The sequence below is a fragment of the Bombina bombina genome, chromosome 9 (assembly GCF_027579735.1).
Source record: "Bombina bombina isolate aBomBom1 chromosome 9, aBomBom1.pri, whole genome shotgun sequence".
Classification (NCBI taxonomy): domain Eukaryota; kingdom Metazoa; phylum Chordata; class Amphibia; order Anura; family Bombinatoridae; genus Bombina; species Bombina bombina.
Window position 1 is genome coordinate 52264024 of NC_069507.1, and position 21379 is coordinate 52285402.

General features: G+C 37.5%; 1 protein-coding gene across 1 annotated transcript in view; it reads right to left on the bottom strand.

Moving 5' to 3' along the window:
- Nucleotides 1–21379, bottom strand: part of LOC128640395 (heparan-alpha-glucosaminide N-acetyltransferase-like) — a 623176-nt gene that overhangs the window by 114720 nt on the left and 487077 nt on the right. Inside the window, exon 17 of the mRNA XM_053692886.1 lies at nt 3014–3091. Coding sequence (XP_053548861.1) covers nt 3014–3091 — 78 coding nt within the window. The remainder of the gene's footprint in view (nt 1–3013; nt 3092–21379) is intronic.

Here is a 21379-nt window from a genome sequence, read left to right on the forward strand (position 1 = left end):
CTTAATCACTTTTTCTATTGTAACACACAGTTATGCAAACAATAGTGCATTAATTAAATGATCTAACACATTGGAGCATTTTCTTTTTGCACTTTGATGTCCCTTTAAGTTCCTTTTAAAGGGCAAGTTACATATAAAGGAAGTACATCAGGGAAAAATGTTCAATAGGTTGAGAAACCAAGTCTCAGACTGTTAGTGTGTTTTGGAAACTTGGGTGATATTACAAGACGCTTTGAGGCCCATTTATCAAGCTCCATATGGAGATTGAAGGGCCGTGTTTCTAGCGAGTCTTCAGACTCGCCAGAAACAGCAGTTATGAAGCAGCGGTCTAAAGATGCTCTGAGCAGGCGGACAGGAACCGCCGCAATTCAACCCAATTGAATATGATCGGGTTGATTGACACCTCACTGCTGGCGGCCGATTGACCGCGAGTCAGCAGGGGGCGGTGTTGCACCAGCAGCTCTTGTGAGCTGCTGGTGTAATGCTGAATACGTAGAGCGTATTGCCCTCCGCATTCAGCGAGGTCTTGCAGACCTGATCCGCACTGTCGGATCAAGTCCGCAAGACCTTTAATAAATTGGCCTCATTGTGAGTCTATGCATACTAGTTTGTCATGAAAAAATGGTTAACAACATCTGATCACAAGGAAGAACTCTCATTACCCATCGTTTCCCTCTTACTGTTTTGACATTTTATACTTCATTACATAGCTCTGATTTAATAAATAAAATATAATAATTACTACCAGACTCATCTCAATAATACACAGATTTTCTAAGGAGTCTTAAACGGACATAAAACCCACATTTTTTCTTTCATGATTCTGATAGAGAATACAATTTTCAAAAAGTTTCTGATTTACTTATAGGGGCCCATTTATCAAGCTCCGGATGAAGCTTGAAGGCCGTGTTTCTGGCGAGCCTGCAGACTCATCAGAAACACCAGTTATGAAGCAGCGGTCTAAAGACCGCTGCTCCATAACCTGTCCGTCTGCTCTGAGCAGGCGGACAGACATCTCTGCAACTCAAACCGATCAAGTATGATCGGGTTCATTGACACCCCCCTGCTGGCGGCCGATTGGCAGCAAATCTGCAGGGGCGGCGTTGCACCAGCAGCTCTTGTGAGCTGCTGGTGCAATGCTGAATATGGAGAGCGTATTGCTCTCCGCATTCAGCGAGGTCTGGCGGACCTGATCTGCACTGTCAGATCAGGTATACCAGACCTTTGATAAATATCCCCCATATTATCAAATTTGCTTTGTTCTTCTTCATATTATTCTTTGTTGAAGAGATATCTAGATATGTAGCGTGCACATGTCTAGAGCATTACATGACAGGAAATAGTGTTGCCATCTAGTGCTCTTGCTAATGTATAACATTCTTGCAAAACTGCTGCCATATAGTGGGGCAGACACGTGCACACTCCTGATTTCACCTTCCTGCCTTTCAACATAGGATAACTAGAAAACAAAGAAGATTTGGGGGCCTATTTATCAAGCCATCAACTTTCTTGCACTCGCCGGCACCAATACGCTCGCCTAAGATCGCCTAACATCGCTGCCGCGGACCTTAATACGCTCTCCGAAGTTACCAAAAAAGCTGTCAAAAAGCCACGCACCAAGTACAGGGCGATGAGCAGCGGACTGTTAACTAACAGTCATCGATCTCGCTGCTCTTCGGCTTTTTCCCAGCTTTATTGGTATACTGTCACTAAACTTCGCCACTATACTAAACTGTTTTACCCCTATCCCACTGCTCACGGACCCCGCCGCAAATATACTATACTTATTAACCCCTAATCCGCCCCCCCCTACACCGCCGCCACCTACATAATGTTATTAACCCCTAATCTGCCCCCCCTACACCGCCGCCACCTACATTATACTTATTAACCCCTAATCTGCCCCCCCTACACCGCCGCCACCTACATTATGTTATTAACCCCTAATCTGCCCCCCCTACACCACTGCAACTTACATTATGTTATTAACCCCTAATCTGCCCCCCTACACCGCCGCCACCTACATTATACTTATTAACCCCTAATCTGCCATCCCCAACGTCACCACCACTATATTAAATGTATTAACCCCTAAACCTAAGTCTAACCCTAACCCTAACACCCCCTAACTTAAATCTAATTTAAATAAATATAAATAAAATTACCTATCTAAAACTAAATACTCACCTGTAAAATAAACCCTAAGCTAGCTACAATATAACTAATTCATTTTATTTTATTTTTGTATTTTCATTTTACACCTTTATCTCACTTTAAATGAACATGGAAGTCGACAGTATACTTTGGACTCCATGTACTAAGCAGCTGCTCCGGAGCCCTTGCAGGGCAGGTTCGCACATGTGAGCCTGCTTCCCGCAATGTAATAAGCACGGTAGCACCGTTCATTAGAGCGCTGCTTCTTACACTCTGCTCCACCTCTGAGGTGGCAAAGAGAAATCACCCGACAGTCCCTTCTCTCACGTGATTGGTCACGCAAGAAAAGGGGTGGGCTTTACATCCTCACTTGAGCGTGTAATGATACATACGGACAGTGGATCGGGTTCCCCCTCTGCCCGTATGTAGCGAATGTGAGCAGACAACTTCATGAGTTGAGAAATTTGTCTGCTAGCCTTTTAGTACAAGGGGGCCTTTGTCTCTAGAGATCAAGCAAACTTTTTCAAGACACCAGCAATGCAAAGTGTTTTGATAAAAAGATTGCATTAGCTATTTATTTCAATACCAGATTCAGCACCATGTGAAACACCAGGTGCCAATCTGACAGTTTACACAACATTAATTGTTGGCATGCACAGTGCACAAAGAGAACCAACCAATCAGTGCTCGGGTATCCTGGCTTGTGCATGTGGTGAAAGCAGCAATTTTTTCAGTTGTGTTTGCCAGCTGCTATTACACAACACTATTAAGTTTTGATTCAGATTAATTATATAGGGTTAATTAGCTGGTATGCAGAATGGCATATTTATGTGAATATACAATAAGTAAAAAAACTTACCAGTATGACTGACCAGACTAAAAATCTCTTTAAAATGCTAAGCGGTGTCTTGCGGTAGATCAAGATAATTTTCCCAGCCTGAAACAAAAACATAAAACGTAAGTGCTGTCATTGCTACAAGCTGAATGTATTTAATACACTGTGTGACTCAACACATACACCATTTGACAAATATAGATGAGACTGTGAGATCTTGTCACAAACCTTTTTTAAAGCAATTTATTTATACATACTGTATATATTAAAAAAAACTCTGATGCAAAAGGTTGAGCATGAGGTCAGCTAAAGTCAGGACCTTTAAATGGACACTTTCAATAATTTAAAAGAGCAGCATGTAAACATATTTTTTTTTGGGCGGGGGGCAGAAAAAAATGATGAAGTTAAAACTGAATTTAAACTAATACCGCTGTAATAATTGTATGCTTGCTACTAATCACAGTACCAGTATCGGTGCCAACCATCAATGTGGGAGTGTGATGTAAAGTCGGTTTCACAAAATGGGTGTTGTGGGGATATCCAAGAAACAATGTGCCCCAAGTGTGATGCCGGAAGTGCTGTAGATGTATTCGATAATCCCCTAGAAAAGTCGTCTGCAGCCCGCAATGGAGGTGAGTGTTCTTCCAAAATCACCAGATCAGGACAGAACTAAACATGAACTCTTGAGAAAGTCTGATCGGTTTCAGACGAAACGCATAGAGCTTGCTTACTTACATCCACCGGACCTGCTTCCAGGGATCCTTTGTGCCTGATTCTAGACTCGGTTTTTCTAGCGCTGGGGTGGAAAGGCGCTTGGGAGTAACACCGTTCGTTGTACAGCAAGGGCCGGAGGGATTGTACTTACCTGATCTTATGGTTTTTAACATTGCTTTTATAATTCTTAAAACTTGTAAGTTGCCATTTAACTTGTGCGCATTTACCCTGTATTAAATGTTTTACACTTGAGTCAGGCTGCGCCTGTTTGTTTTTTGTTTTAATACTTGCTACTAATGCTCACTGCCTAATAGCTACTTCCTACTAATGCTAATTGTTTGATAGCTACTTCCTACTAATGCTCATTGGCTGATAGCTACTTTCAACGAATGCTCATTGGCTGATAGTTACTCCCTCTTTATGCTCATTGGTTGATAGTTACTATTGTTATCCCCTTAAATGGACATTATACACTAGATTTTTTCTGCATAAATGTTTTTAAGATGATCCATTTATATAGCCCATACAGGGTTTTTTTTTTTTAATGTATAGATTTGCTTATTTTTTAATAACATTGCTCTGACTTTCAGACTCCTAACCAAGCCCCACAGTTTTAGGAGAATACTGACGTATACCATACCCTGTTCATGTAAAGAGTCTTTTCATATGCAAAGGAAGGGGGAGTGTCTGTTTTGCAATGGGCGTTTCAGCTACCTTTTTAACAGAGCTAAACTGGGAGATTCTAAGTACGTTTTTAAACTGCTTTATACTGGATTTTTAGATCAGTATCTGTGCATCTTATGCTTTATAGTAGTGTCTATTACATGCAGTTAAATGAAAATTAGTGTATACTGTCCCTTTAAATCTGCCAGGGAAGGCTCAATCACATTACCTTACCTAGTAAAACTCCAATTTTATTCTATTAGGAGTTAAATGATCATGAGCAAATGTAGATACTGTGTAACATGGAGTCATATAGGTCAATTTATCAAGCTCCGTATCGAAGCACCAGTTATCAAGAAGCGGTCTAAAGACCACTGCTCCATAACCCTGTCCACCTGCTCTGAGCAGGCGGACAGGAATCGCCACAATTCGACCCGATCGAGTACGATCGGGTTGATTGACACCCCCCTGCTGGTGGCCGATTGGCTGCGAGCCTGCAGGGGGCAGCGTTGCACCTGCGGCTCTTGTGAGCTGCTGGTGCAATGGTAAATGCGGAGAACGTATTGCTCTCCGCATTCAGCAAGGTCTTGCGGACCCGATCCACACTGTCAGTGCCTGGAGGATACTGCAGGGCTTTGCTATGTGAGCCCTTAAAGAAAAAGTCTTTACACTGAATTAATTGGTAAATAACTATATAATCCAAATAAGCTCAGAACCAGGGAGGAATGTTAAAGACAAAATTAAACTTTCTTGATTTATATAGGATATGCACTTTTAAAACTAACACAAAAAGTCAGGAGTGAGCAGTAGAATTGTTGCTATTAAAGGACCAGTCAACACTTTTTTTTTTGCATAATCAACAAATGCAAGATAACAAGACAATGCAATAGCACTTAGTCTGAACTTTAAATGAGTAGTAGATTTTTTTTCTGACAATTTTAAAAGTTATGTCTTTTTCCACTCCCCCTGTACAATGTGACAGCTATCAGCCAATCACAAATGCATACACATACCATGTGACAGCCATCAGCCATTCACAAATGCTTACACACTTATTCTTGCACATGCTCAGTAGAAGCTGGTGATTCAAAATTTTTAATATAAAAAGACTGTGCACATTTAGTTAATGGAAGTAAATTGGAAAGTTGTTTAAAATGTCTGCTCTATCTGAATAATGAAATTTTAATTTTGATTGAGTGTCCCTTTAAGTTCTCCCAACTGGGGTTGCCACTTCAACCATGTTTTCCTGGACACTTATAAGTTATGCATGCTGCAGGGTGAGCGGGGCTGAACATGTATTGTGTCTCTGGATATCACATTAAAAGTGATGATGAACAGCACAATACATGTTCTTACCTGCAAACCCTGCAGCATGTGTAACTCATAAGTGTCCAGGAAATCATGGCCGAGTTAGCAACCCTACTCACAACAACACGCACACTCCTGAACTCATATGACTAGAAAACTAAGTTGATAATAGGGATAAACTGATTTTTTTTAAAAACAATTTAATGCTCTATATGAATCATGACAGTTCAACTTTTACTTTATTGCCCTTTACATGGTAGCTTGGATGTCAGAATTGCATATTCTCTACATATTATGTCCCTAATTACCCAACAGAACTTTATTGTCAGTCTAATGCAAACATTAATGGCTAGATTACAATTGAGGCCGCAAATGGTTTTGCGCAAGCGATATTGTCTTTTTGTGAGCACTTTTAATTTTGCTGATATTACAAGTTGAGATAAATTGTGATTGCTGTTTTCCAAAACAAAAGCATCACAAAACACATAAAAATGCATTACAAAGTACACTTACACTCATAATAACGCTGTCTAATAACATTTATTAAAAAAAAATATTGCACAAAAAAGGCTAAAAAATATAAGGCAGGCAAAGGGCTTTAACATAGAGATACATACAGATACGTTGTTAAAGATTTATTTGTAGTTATATAGATATGTTTAATTATGTATTTACTGTAAATATTTGACATTCCAATGTTCTGCACAATATGTTTAATGTATTTTTAAATAGATACTCCTATATATCTGTATATATCTATATCTATACTGTATATATGTATATATATATATATATATTTGTTTAAAAAACATCAGATATATGAAGAAATATGTAATTATGAATAAATAGAACATATTCAGTTATGTTAAGAACTTTGGAATATTAAATATTTATATTTTCATGTCGGTTTAGCGCAATTGCGAAAATGCTATAGTGTTTGTGCGAGAGAGTGGGTGTTAGGTTTTTTTTTCCCACTTTTTTTTTCTCCATTGACTTCTATGGGGGAATGCAAAAACGCAATTTTCAACTTTAAGTGCGATTTGGGTTACCACTAGTGCAAAATAAGTTTTTTTTTAAACTTTTAATACAAAAGCAACCCGACTAACTAAAAAAGCTTAACTCTAGAAGAGTTTTTGCAATCGTAAAAAAGAAATTTCTAGCCCAAAGGTGCCCCAGCAGGACATGGTTTGTCAATCAGGGGTGGTTGTCACACAACTTCATTAAAAACACTCCTTATTTTAACTTGGTAGCTGTAAGACCTGCAGGTTCCAAGCAGGGATTTTACCTATGTGTTTAACCCCCCTCCCCAAAAAAAAGAAATAAAAGTGTGTAATTTCTATTTTTGTATTTAAATATCCCTTTAAATTTGTAACCATAATACTATTAACAATGTGTGTTGTTTCATTGGGACAACAGGTGTGTGAGTTACTGCCAGCACTCAATAATATTCGCTTATAGCTCATTAGCCACCACATACTGACCAGTGTACGTCTTATGCTGCATGAGGTTAAAGTGTTTTATTTTTCTTACCAGTTAGCCACTAATAGCATCTTTACACGCTGCCAATTGAACAGAGTAGTAATAACATCCTGGATGGTGAGCACACCTTTTATATCAAGCAGATGTGATGACATAATAGGTCCCTTTTCGGGAGCCAATCAATATTTAGGCCTTATTAACCTTTTGCCTGCTAGAAAAGACTGCAACAAAGTAGCAATTACCTCTCTCTTGAAGCCAAGAGGTTATGTAGGTTCCTGGCAATCTTGAATTCTGTAACTTTATTTATACTTAGTATTCTTGCTATGTAACAAATGTTAGAACAAGAATTTCTAACAAACTTATATGGAGTTTTGAATGCATATAGTTCCCTAATCTCTTTGTTGAGAAGAATGGCAATACATTATGGCTGTTGATATATCTGCAGGCAGGATAAAAATACTGCATTTTGCTTACTACTACAGTTTGTGAAGCACAACCGGCTACTTATCATATCCCCATCAATATATGTCACAGAGGGGCCTGGATTCAATAGTAATTAAAATTATGCTTTAATTAAAAAAAATATCTTTCCAGTTCCTATGGAGCCAACATTTAAGATCTGTGTTCTGCATTCTTATTGAATCTGGCCAACTGACATGTATCTGACACATTCATTCTTTGTTTTTTGTTCTAATATGTAAAGTGATTATTTGTTCCTTATAGCAGAAACATTTAAAGGGACGCTCAAGTCAAAATAAGCTTTCATGATTCAAATAGAGCAGCAGTTTTAAACAACTTTCCAATTTACTTCTATTAACAAAAGTTGCACAGTCTTTTTATATTTACAGATAAAGGGGCCGAGTTTGATGCCCCTGTTTCCATGCGAGCCTTCAATTTCCACTGAGCATGTGCAATAATTCACAGAATATACATATATGCATTTGTGATTGGCTGATGGCTGTCACACAATACAGGAGAAGTGGAAATAGACATAATTTTGAAATTTATCAGAACAAAATCTAATACTCATTAGAAGTTCAGACATAGGGGCCGATTTAACATGCCCTGAATAATGCCTAATGCACCTGTGTCCGTGCGAGCCTTCGGGCTCCCCAAAAAAAAGACCGCTGCTCCATTACTTGCTCGCTGCCTCTGAGGCTGCGGACATCAATCCGCCCAATCGAATACAATTGGGTTGATTGACACCTACTGCAAGCGGCGGCATTTCACAAGCAGTTCACCGGAATGATACATCTACCCCTAAGTCCTTTTGCATTGTCTTTTTATCATGTATTTGTTGTTTATGCAAATCTGCTGTATTTACTGTTCCTTTAATAATGTAACCTCACTTTTGAAATGCAGCTCACAGAATAAATCATATTAATACAGTTCAGAAATAATAAGAAGAATCACAGTGTATGTATCCTCACAATCACAGTGTATGTATCCTCACAATCACAGTGTATGTAATATGTATCCTCACAATCACAGTGTATGTATCCTCACAATCACAGTGTATGTATCCTCACAATCACAGTGTATGTATCCTCACAATCACAGTGTATGTATCCTCACAATCACAGTGTATGTATCCTCACAATCACAGTGTATGTATCCTCACAATCACAGTGTATGTGTCCTCACAATCACATTGTATGTGTCCTCACAATCATTGTGTATGTATCCTCACAATCACAGTGTATGTATCTTCACAATCACAGTGTATGTATCCAATTCCTCACAATCACAGTGTATGAATCCTCACAATCACAGTGTATGAATCCTCACAATCACAGTGTATGTATCCTCACAATCACATTGTATGTGTCCTCACAATCATTGTGTATGTATCCTCACAATCACACTGTATGTATCCAATTCCTCACAATCACAGTGTATGTATCCTCACGATCACATTGTATGTATCCTCACAATCACAGTGTATGTATCCTCACAATCACACTGTATGTATCCAATTCCTCACAATTACAGTGTATGTATCCTCACAATCACACTGTATGTGTCCTCACAATCACAGTGTATGTATCCTCACAATCACACTGTATGTGTCCTCACCATCACAGTGAATGTATCCTCACAATCATTGTGTGTGTATCCTCACAATTACACTGTATGTCTCCTCACAATCACAGTGTATGTATCCTCACAATCACACTGTATGTCTCCTCACAATCACAGTGCATGTCTCCTCACAATCATTGTGTATGTTTACTGACAATCACAGTGTATGTATCCTTACAATCACAGTGTATGTATCCTCACAATCACAGTGTATGTATCCTCACAATCACAGTGTATGTATCCTCACAATCATTGTGTATGTTTACTGACAATCACAGTGTATGTATCCTTACAATCACAGTGTATGTATCCTTACAATCACAGTGTATGTATCCTCACAATCACAGTGTATGTATCCTCACAATGACAGTGTATGTATCCTCCCAATCACACTGTATGTATCCTCACAATCACAGTGTATGTATCCTCACAATCCCAGTGTATGTATCCTCACAATCACAGTGTATGTATCCTCACATTCACAGTGTATTTATCCTCACAATCACAGGGTATGTATCCTCACAATCACAGTGTATGTATCCTCACAATCACTAGTGTATGTATCCTTACAATTACAGTGTATGTATACTCACAATCACAGTGTATGTATCTTCTGAATCACAGTGTATGTATCCTCTGAATCAGTGTATGTATCATCTGAATCACAGTGTATGTATCCTGCAAATCACCAGTGTTTGTATCCTGTCAATCACAGTGTATGTATCCTGACAATCACAGTGTATGTATCCTGACAATCACAGTGAATGTATCCTCACAATCTCAGTGAATGTATCCTCACAATCACAGTGTATGTATCCTCACAATTACAGTGTATGTATCCTAACAATCACTGTTTATGTTTACTGACAATCGCATTGTATGTATCCTCACAATCACAGTGTATGTATCCTCACAATCACAGTGTATGTATCCTCACAATCACATTCTATGTATCCTCACAATCACTAGTGTATGTATCCTCACAATCACAGTGTATGTATCCTCACAATCACAGTGTATGTATCCTCACAATCACAGTGTATGTATCCTCACAATCACATTGTATGTATCCTCACAATCACAGCGTATTTATCCTCACAATCACGGTGTATGTATCCTCACAATCACTAGTGTATGTATCCTCACAATCACTAATGTATGTATCCTCACAATCACTAGTGTATGTATCCTCACAATCACAGTGTATGTATCCTCACAATCACAGTGTATGTATCCTCACAATCACAGTTTATGTATCCTCACAATCACAGTTTATGTATCCTCACAATCACTAGTGAATTTATCCTCACAATCACAGTGTATGTATCATGACAATCACAGTGTATGTATCCACACAATCACAGTGTATGTATCCACACAATCACAGTGTATGTATGATAACAATCAGAGTGTATGTATCCTCACAATCACAGTGTATGTATCCTCACAATCACAGTGTATGTATCCTCACAATCACAGTGTATGTATCCTCACAATCCCAGTGTATGTATCCTTACAATCCCAGTGTATGTATCCTCACAATCACACTGTATGTCTCCTCACAATCACAGTGTATGTCTCCTCACAATCATTGTGTATGTTTACGGACAATCACAGTGTATGTATCCTTACAATCACAGTGTATGTATCCTCACAATCACAGTTTACGTATCCTCACAATCACACTGTATGTATCCTCACAATTACAGTGTATGTATCCTCACAATCACACTGTATGTCTCCTCACAATCACAGTGAATGTATCCTCACAATCATTGTGTGTGTATCCTCACAATTACACTGTATGTCTCTTTACAATCACAGTGTATGTATCATCACAATCACAGTGTATGTATCCTCACAATCACACTGTATGTCTCCTCACAATCACAGTGCATGTCTCCTCACAATCATTGTGTATGTTTACTGACAATCACAGTGTATGTATCCTTACAATCACAGTGTATGTATCCTCACAATCATTGTGTATGTTTACGGACAATCACAGTGTATGTATCCTCACAATGACAGTGTATGTATCCTCACAATGACAGTGTATGTATCCTCACAATGACAGTGTATGTATCCTCACAATCACAGTGTATGTATCCTCACAATCACAGTGTATGTATCCTCACAATCACAGTGTATGTATCCTCACAATCACAGTGTATGTATCCTCACAATCACAGTGTATGTATCCTCACAATCACAGTGTATTTATCCTCACAATCACAGGGTATGTATCCTCACAATCACAGTGTATGTGTCCTCACAATCACAGTGTATGTATTCTGACAATCACTAGTATATGTATCCTCACAATCACAGTGTATGTATCCTCACAACCACAGTGTATGTATCCTCACAACCACAGTGTATGTATCCTCACAATCATTGTGTATGTTTACGGACAATCACAGTGTATGTATCCTCACAATGACAGTGTATGTATCCTCACAATCACAGTGTATGTATCCTCACAATCACAGTGTATGTATCCTCACAATCACAGTGTATGTATCCTCACAATCACAGTGTATGTATCCTCACAATCACAGTGTATTTATCCTCACAATCACAGGGTATGTATCCTCACAATCACAGTGTATGTATCCTCACAATCACAGTGTATGTGTCCTCACAATCACAGTGTATGTATTCTGACAATCACTAGTATATGTATCCTCACAATCACAGTGTATGTATCCTCACAACCACAGTGTATGTATCCTCACAACCACAGTGTATGTATCCTCACAATCACAGTGTATGTATCCTCACAACCACAGTGTATGTATCCTCACAATCACATTGTATGCATCCTCACAATCACAATGTATGTATCCTCACAATCACAGTGTATTTATACTCACAATCATGGTTTATGTTTACTGACAATCACATTGTATGTTTCCTTACATTCACAGTGTATATATCCTCACAATCACAGTGTATGTATCCTCACTGTCAGGAAAATTGTCCAGTATAATTCACCATTTTGATATTGCATATTAATCACATATGTCTGTGCTATATAATATAGGGGTAAAATTGATCATGTGTATTTACTTATATATTCAGGTACACATACACATATATATTATTTTTCAGTATTAATATGTAGTTATAAGCTAATGCTGCTTGCCAGTATATAATTGCTTACTGTGAAGTATATAATTGCTTACTGTGAAGTACTGTGAAGAGGGTCAAGGGGTAACCCAAGAGGGTCTTTTTACACTGAACCACAGTGAAGGATCCCACAATGTTGATAAGTATGAAACAAACCTATATGAAACAGTTTTGTTAATATGATTTATGCTCTTTACATTTATATTCAAAGTTTTATTATTGAATCAGGTGAGTTAATCAATTCTGGTTTGCCCTTTATAGTCACAATTTTTTTTGTTTGGTAATTCCTGTTAACCTGGTCGTATCTGTCGACAATAACACTGGGTCAATCAGGAATCTAGTAATAATATTATTTTCTTATGGTTTGCCAGGATTATTAGTTTACTTGATTCTTGCCAGCTATGCTGAGAATTTAAATAAAAAAAGTTTCTGTTTCTCTGTTATACATGCAAGCTACTGCAAATAAAATCATTTCATTGTATTTATTGTGTCTAAACACATAATACACTTTGCACGTACACTACTGAACTATAAATAATATTTATAATAATAATAATAATAATAATAATAATAAGGATAATATTCATAACATCACAATCACAGTTTCTGTTTCTCTGTTATACATGCAAGCTACTGCAAATAAAATCATTTAGTGATCATTTTCATTAGTTTAACCTAATAATCATTAAATCATTGTAATGATGTATGCTTATTTACTTGCTTTATTCAAATATTGCTTATTATTTCTAATAATTATTTTATTAAACTAAGTTTGTTTATTGATCTGGTCTCAGTTTAATTAATAGACAAATCAGAACTAAAAGGATTCAGGTTTTACATCTATTATCCTTTACAAATGATATAATTCAGAGTGTTATTAAATTGCACACATTGTCCCTGCAAAGTTGGTAACCGCTATTATATATATAATGAATTACATTATCAGAATGATATAGAGGTTCCATAGTATTTATTGTGTCTAAACACATAATACACTTTGCGCGTACACTGCTGAACTAATAATAATAATAATAATAATAATAATAATAATAATAAGGATAATATTCATAACATCACAATCACAGTGTATGTATCCTCACAATCACAGTGTATGTATCCTCACAATCACAGTGTATGTATCCTGACAATCACAGTGTATGTATCCTCACAATCGCAGTGTATGTATCCTCACAATCGCAGTGTATGTATCCTCACAATCGCAGTGTATGTATCCTCACAATCGCAGTGTATGTATCCTCACAATCCCAGTGTATGTATCCTGACAATCACTAGTGTATGTATCCTCACAATCACAGTGTATGTATCATCACAATCACAGTGTATATATCTTCACAATCACAGTGTATGTATCCTCACAATCACAGTGTATGTATCCTCACAATAACAGTGTATGTATCCTCACAATCACAGTGTATGTATCCTCACAATCACTAGTGTATGTATCCTCACAATCACAGTGTATATATCCTCACAATCACAGTGTATGTATCCTCACAATCACAGTGTATGTATCCTCACAATCATAGTGTATGTATCCTCACAATCACAGTGTATGTATCCTCACAATCACTGTGTATGTATCCTCACAATAACAGTGTATGTATCCTCACAATCACAGTGTATGTATCCTCACAATCACTAGTGTATGTATCCTCACAATCACAGTGTATGTATCCTCACAATCACAGTGTATGTATCCTCACAATCACTAGTGTATGTATCCTCACAATCACAGTGTATGTATCCTCACAATCACAGTGTATGTATCCTCACAATCACAGTGTATGTATCCTCACAATCACAGTGTATGTATCCTCACAATCACAGTGTATGTATCCTCACAATCACAGTGTATGTATCCTCACAATCACAGTGTATGTATCCTCACAATCACAGTGTATGTATCACAATCACAGTGTATGTATCCTCACAATCATTGTGTATGTTTACTGACAATCACAGTGTATGTATCCTCACAATCATTGTGTATGTTTACTGACAATCACAGTGTATGTATCCTCACAATCACAGTGTATGTATCCTCACAATCATTGTGTATGTTTACTGACAATCACAGTGTATGTATCCTCACAATCACAGTGTATGTATCCTCACAATCACAGCGTATGTATCCTCACAATCACAGTGTATGTATCCTCACAATCACAGCGTATTTATCCTCACAATTACAGTGTATGTATCCTCACAATTACAGTGTATGTATCCTCACAATTACAGTGTATGTATCCTCACAATCACAGTGTATGTATCATCACAATCACAGTGTATGTATCCTCACAATCAGTGTATGTATTCTGACAATCACTAGTGTATGTATCCTTACAATCACAGTGTATGAATGTATCCTCACAATCACAGTGTATGTATCCTCACAATCACAGTGTATGTATCCTCACAATTACAGTGTATGTATCCTCACAATCACAGTGTATGTATCCTCACAATCACAGTGTATGTATCATCACATTCACAGTGTATGTATCCTCACAATCACAGTGTAAGTATCCTCACAATCACAGTGTATGTATCCTCACAATCACATTGTATGTGTCCTCACAATCATTGTGTATGTATCCTCACAATCACAGTGTATGTATCCTCACAATCACATTGTATGTGTCCTCACAATCATTGTGTATGTATCCTCACAATCACAGTGTATGTATCCTCACAATCACAGTGTAAGTATCCTCACAATCACAGTGTATGTATCATCACATTCACAGTGTGTGTATCCTCACAATCACAGTGTAAGTATCCTCACAATCACAGTGTATGTATCATCACAATCACAGTGTATGTATCCTCACAATCACAGTGTATGTATCCTCACAATCACAGTGTATGTATCCTCACAATCACAGTGTATGTATCCTCACAATCACAGTGTATGTATCCTCACAATCACAGTGTATGTATCCTCACAATCACAGTGTATGTATCCTCACAATCACAGTCGTATGTATCCTCACAATCACAGTGTATGTATCCTCACAATCACAGTGTATGTATCCTCACAATCACAGTGTATGTATCCTCACAATCACAGTGTATGTATCCTCACAATCACAGTGTATGTATCCTCACAATCACAGTGTATGTATCCTCACAATCACAGTGTATGTATCCTCACAATCACAGTGTATGTATCCTCACAATCACAGTGTATGTATCCTCACAATCACAGTGTATGTATCCTCACAATCACAGTGTATGTATCCTCACAATCACAGTGTATGTATCATCACAATCACAGTGTATGTATCCTCACAATCACAGTGTATGTATCCTCACAATCACAGTGTAAGTATCCTCACAATCACAGTGTATGTATCATCACATTCACAGTGTATGTATCCTCACAATCACAGTGTATGTATCCTCACAATCACAGTGTATGTATCCTCACAATCACAGTGTAAGTATCCTCACAATCACAGTGTATGTATCCTCACAATCACAGTGTATGTATCATCACAATCACAGTGTATGTATCATCACCATCACAGTGTATGTATCCTCACAATCACAGTGTATGTATCATCACAATCACAGTGTATGTATCCTCACAATCACAGTGTATGTATCATCACAATCACAGTGTATGTATCCTCACAATCACACTGTATGTATCCTCACAATCACAGTGTATGTATCCTCACAATCACGGTGTATGTATCCTCACAATCACAGTGTGTGTATCCTCACAATCACAGTGTGTGTATCCTCACAATCACAGTGTATGTATCCTCACAATCACAGTGTATGTATCCTCACAATCAGAGTGTACTTCTAAAATAAGCACAATTGTACATCCAGGCATGCACTGCACACCCACGATAACCCATAAGAAAGACTCCCGCATCATTGTGGAATATGATTCACATGCAGTAAAGGCAAACTTATAATTGAGACATCATAAAAATGTCTTTCATTTGCATAACTATACTCAGCTTTAATAAATTAACCAGACATATGTTAATAAACCATTTAATTTATATAAAATCTATTGATGTCCTGCAATTGCAAGTGCCCCTTTCTCTTTCATGCATAGCATATACCAGTCCAGCAATACCAAAACATGTGTCTAAATGTTTTATAAGCATTTGATATAGTAAATTTGCTAGTTAAAAAATGCCTTGTTCTCTAATCTAGTGACCACTGTATGATGTGATAGCCATCAGCGAATCACAGACTCATATATGTATAAGCTGAACTTTATCACTAGGCCTATTAGGGACAGGATTATAGAACATAAAAGTTCCATTAGGATTCACAACAAGTTAGCCCCTATTGCCTGTCACTTTAATTCTGTGGGTCATGCCATTAACCAACTTAGATTTTGTCCCTAGACCTAGGAGAGGTGGCAATAGGGAACTTCTATTACATGAAAAAGAACGTTATTGGATATTTCAATTAGGCACTTTAGAACCAATTGGTTTAAACAGAGACTGGGATTTGTCAGTATTTTTGTAGAACTTTATCCCTTTTGTCATGAATTTTCAAAGTTTTTATGATAAATAATAAAGTGATAAGGGAATTGATTGTATTTCTATTATTAACCCTCTTTTGGAAAAATGTTATTTGTTTGAATAATATATCATAGTAGATAATTTCTTGCTGTATCCATATTTTATCCATAATATGGGTGGCATTCTTGTATGTACCCATCACAATAAGTTTATTGTTTTTAAATGTAATGTTTTTGTATTAACTTTTTGTATCAGCTGTTTGTATATATGTGTGGTGGCATTCTATTATTTGTATGACATATTCAGGAGAGAGTTAAAGGGACACTGAACCCAATTTCTTTCATTCATGATTCAGATAGAGCATGCAATTTTAAGCAACTTTCTAATTTACTTCTATTATCAATTTTTCTTCGTTATCTTGCTACCTTTATTTGAAAAAGAAGGCATCTAAGCTAAGGAGCCAGCAAATGTTTGGTTCAGAACCATGGATAGCACTTGTCTATTGCTGCTGTCCAATCAGCAAGGACAACCCAGGTTGTTCACCAAAAATGGGCCGGCATCTAAACTTAAATTCTTGCTTTTCTAATAAACATACCAAGAGAATGAAGAAAATTTGATAATAGGAGTAAATTAGAAAGTTGCTTAAATTTGCATGCTCTATCTGAATCACGAAAGAACATTTTTGGGTTCAGTGTCCCTTTAAATATGTGAACATGTAAATACCTCTTCACTGCCCCCTGGTGGTGGAAGGGTATATAAAGATGCCTTGTACCACTATACCTAGTGCATGATAGCAATAAATTAATGTATTTCACTAATTGCTGCCACATCATTTGGATTTTTCTTAACTTTATCACCTGCTCAGTAGGAGCTGACACCTCAGATATTGTACGTATACAAACATTGTGCACAATTTGATAATGGAAGTACATTTTTGCCCCCCTACTCTGTTGTTTAGCTAAACTAATTTGTTAAAAAAAACAAAAAGCAGGTTACACTGAACCAGAGCTGTGCTTTGTCCAGTCGCAGTCACTCCAAATAACTCTGTGGGACCAAGGGGTAAATTTATGAAATGTCGGACGAACATGTTTCGCTGTGGTGAACATGTCCGCCCACCTTCGCTAAATACTGACTGCATACGCTGTCTGCATTTATTATTGCACAAGCTGGTGAAATGCTTGTGCTATGCCGCCCCCTGCACATTGGCAGCCAATCGGCCGGTAGCAGGGGGTGTCAATCATCCCGATCGTATCTGATCAGGATGATTGCTGTTCTCCACCTCAGAGGTGGCGGATGAGTTAAGGAGCAGCGGTCTTACAACCTCTGCTTCTTAACTTTTGTTTCCAGGGAGCGTGAAGGCTCCAACAGAAACAGCTGCATCCATAGCATAATAAATCTGCCCCTAAGTGTGCTAATGGAGCATCATCTGAACCAACTGCAACCTTTCTGGAAGGAATATGTAATTCCTCTAGAGCAGTGCTTCTCAACCGCGGTCCTCAAGTACCCCCAACAGACCAGGTTTTCATTATAGCTGAACTAGAGCACAGGTGAAATAATCAGCTGATCAGTAACCATGGTTACTAACCTGCTCTCACCCGTCAGCTGATTATTTCACCTGTGCTCTAGTTCAGCTATAATGAAAACCTAGCCTGTTGGGGGTACTTGAGGACCGTTACTGAGAAACACTGCTCTAGACCACTGGTTTTCATACCTGTCCTCAGGCCTCCCCAACAGGCCACTTTTTCAGGATTACCTTGGGTGAGAGCAGACTAATTACCATGTTTACTAATCAGCTGATTATTTCACCTGTGCTCCTGTTAGGGAGTTCTGAGGACCGGTTTGAAACCCATTGCTCTAGATCTATATTATAGTATTTACTAGATATGTGGATTTGGACAAAGACCAAAAAAAAGTAACATTTTGCACTATTCAATAGAGAACTTGCAATGCCATTGTCAGTTTATTGATTCCTATATCAACCAATGAGTATGTAAGCTTCACGGTATAGCTGCTCCTCTGCCGTCCTGAAGAAATAGATGATGAACTAATTTTGGTAACAAACAAATTCTGGGTGACCCCCACAGCCAAATAAAGGACAACATGAAAGCATAACATATGATTTTGTCTGTGTACACGTCTAGCAATTAGTAGCAAAACCAACAGCTGTGTTGAATTGTGTGTGTATAACAATGTGCATTCGCCTTCTTTTACTCAGATGGACAAACTCTAATTGTGGTTTGTGGGTCTGGGCAGCGTAGACAGAAGCATCAGATCATCTGTTCTTTCTTGCAGTGAACAGGTTAAACTCTCTTTAGACAATATTACTCACATCCTCCAGACTTGTGAAAAAAAATCCCATGGGAGCTGAGGAGCCCATAGATGGCCAAATACAATTACTGCTTCTTCCAATTTGATAAGGAGCCCACCTCCTTAAGCACTAAAAATAGGCTAATAGTCTAATTGAGCAGTTAATGGCTCTACAAAGAAGCATGGGTACATTGGTCTAAATGTATCAGGGGGAGAAAAAAATCAACTAAAAGCTGTTACCCATTAGCCTAGGAGAATAAGATCACAGTGTTATTCAATAACTATGTTACAAAGTAGGAGAATGAAGATGTAATCAGAGCAGGAGAGCAGCAATGAAAGACAGGGAGGTGCCTTTATCTTATTTATTGAGAGAGCCAGATAGAAATAAATTAACCTCTTCATTGCTAGGTTAATACTAAAATGTTATTGGTCAAATGCTGACACAATTTGATATTAAAGTCATAATTAAATTTTCATGATTTAGGTAGAACATATAATTAAAAAAAAAAATACTTATATTCTCAAATTTACCTTTTTCTCTAGATATCCTTTGTTGAGATTTAGTTCCTTTCTATGATAACATACTGAGGTAGGCTAAAAGATGACACGTGTCTTGAGCACTATATAGTAGCAGTGTTTGCAACAATGGGGTTGAATCCAATCTTACAGATCATGTTTATTGGCTGTTTTACGGCTTCCAATACACCTTTTTTGTAATTGGAGAGATAACAGTGTACACAATAACACTATTTATGTCTGTGAAAAAGATTGTATTGGATGTGAGCGGATATCAGAAAACTCACCCACATGATGCACAAACTGCATCGACCTTGGTTATCACAATGTGCCCAACTACAAGTTATTGACTAAATATTAACCACAAAATGGAAACTTTGAGTTGAACAGCCAGAGGCACTTACTAATCACCCACAGATCGACCGATAATATTTATGGACCAATGATCTGCATATGCATGGACAGGAAAAACAAGATGGCGCAACCCTAGCTGACAACAGTCCTTTTTGATGACGATAGGCTCACACCAAATAACCAACATTGCGAAATACGTCATTATTGCCATCAATATGTAAATGTAAAATCCTAAATAAAACAAACATATCTACAAGATATTGACAGTTGCAAAATCAATATCAATCGATATAAATTCCAATGTATACCTATCTGTGAGTTCTAATAAAATCTTGTTTTAATGAAAATGGACTCCATAAACCCCATAAACCCACTTTAAAAGGAAGCACTCACTGATAGGCACCATGTTGCATGTTGGTCATGACATCAATATTTTTGATAGGTTGGAGGTGATATTGATGTAATGTGAGGGGAAAAGAGAGCAAATCCACCAGCTTTGCACAATTGTGTTATTTTTTTGTATCAGTCCCCTATATTTGTTGATCGGCAGCCATAATTGTTCATTTAGGATGCCATTGTGGAGAAATGGAGAATAAATCTCAGGCAGTTATCAAGCTTGGCTGTGTTTAAATTGGGAAAATTATAATCATTTTGAAAAAAAGGGACTATCCCAATCAATTTTTCTGATATTGAAAGAGAAAATTAGAAAGATTGATTGATGTTGTAATAATGTTATACATGCTTGCTATTGCACACCACCCCTTTAGTTTATTATTACTGGAATAGGTTGCGGTAACTTGTCTCTGGTGTATGCTGTTCTGTACACAGCTAGTGTATTTGAATAATTGAAGTTTAGACTTGTGAAATGTTTCCTGATGTTTTTTAATATAGCATCTTTAAAAAAAATAGATCATGATGAAATTTTAACTTTGCCCTACAATATTGTATATATAAATATTAAGATATCACAGTTGCCTTTTTTAATTGCTTTAACACAAAATCCATTTGTTACTGAATGATTATCAATTTTACACAGACACAAGCTCTTTCAGTAACAGCACATTTAACCAAATGGTCTTCCTTATTTAACTGCTTGCTTGACATGCATGATGTAATTTATTAGCCGTTCGCTGAGGTGTGTCTAATAGGGGACAAAATGGTGAGTATAAATCACTTAATATATCACCTGGCCATGGAACATACACTTAAACATAAGACAAATCCACAACCATTTTCTGCAGATACCAGACAGCACAGGGACACCAGACAGCACAGGGACACCAGACATAGAACCTACTTGTATTCATATTTTGGGTTTAAC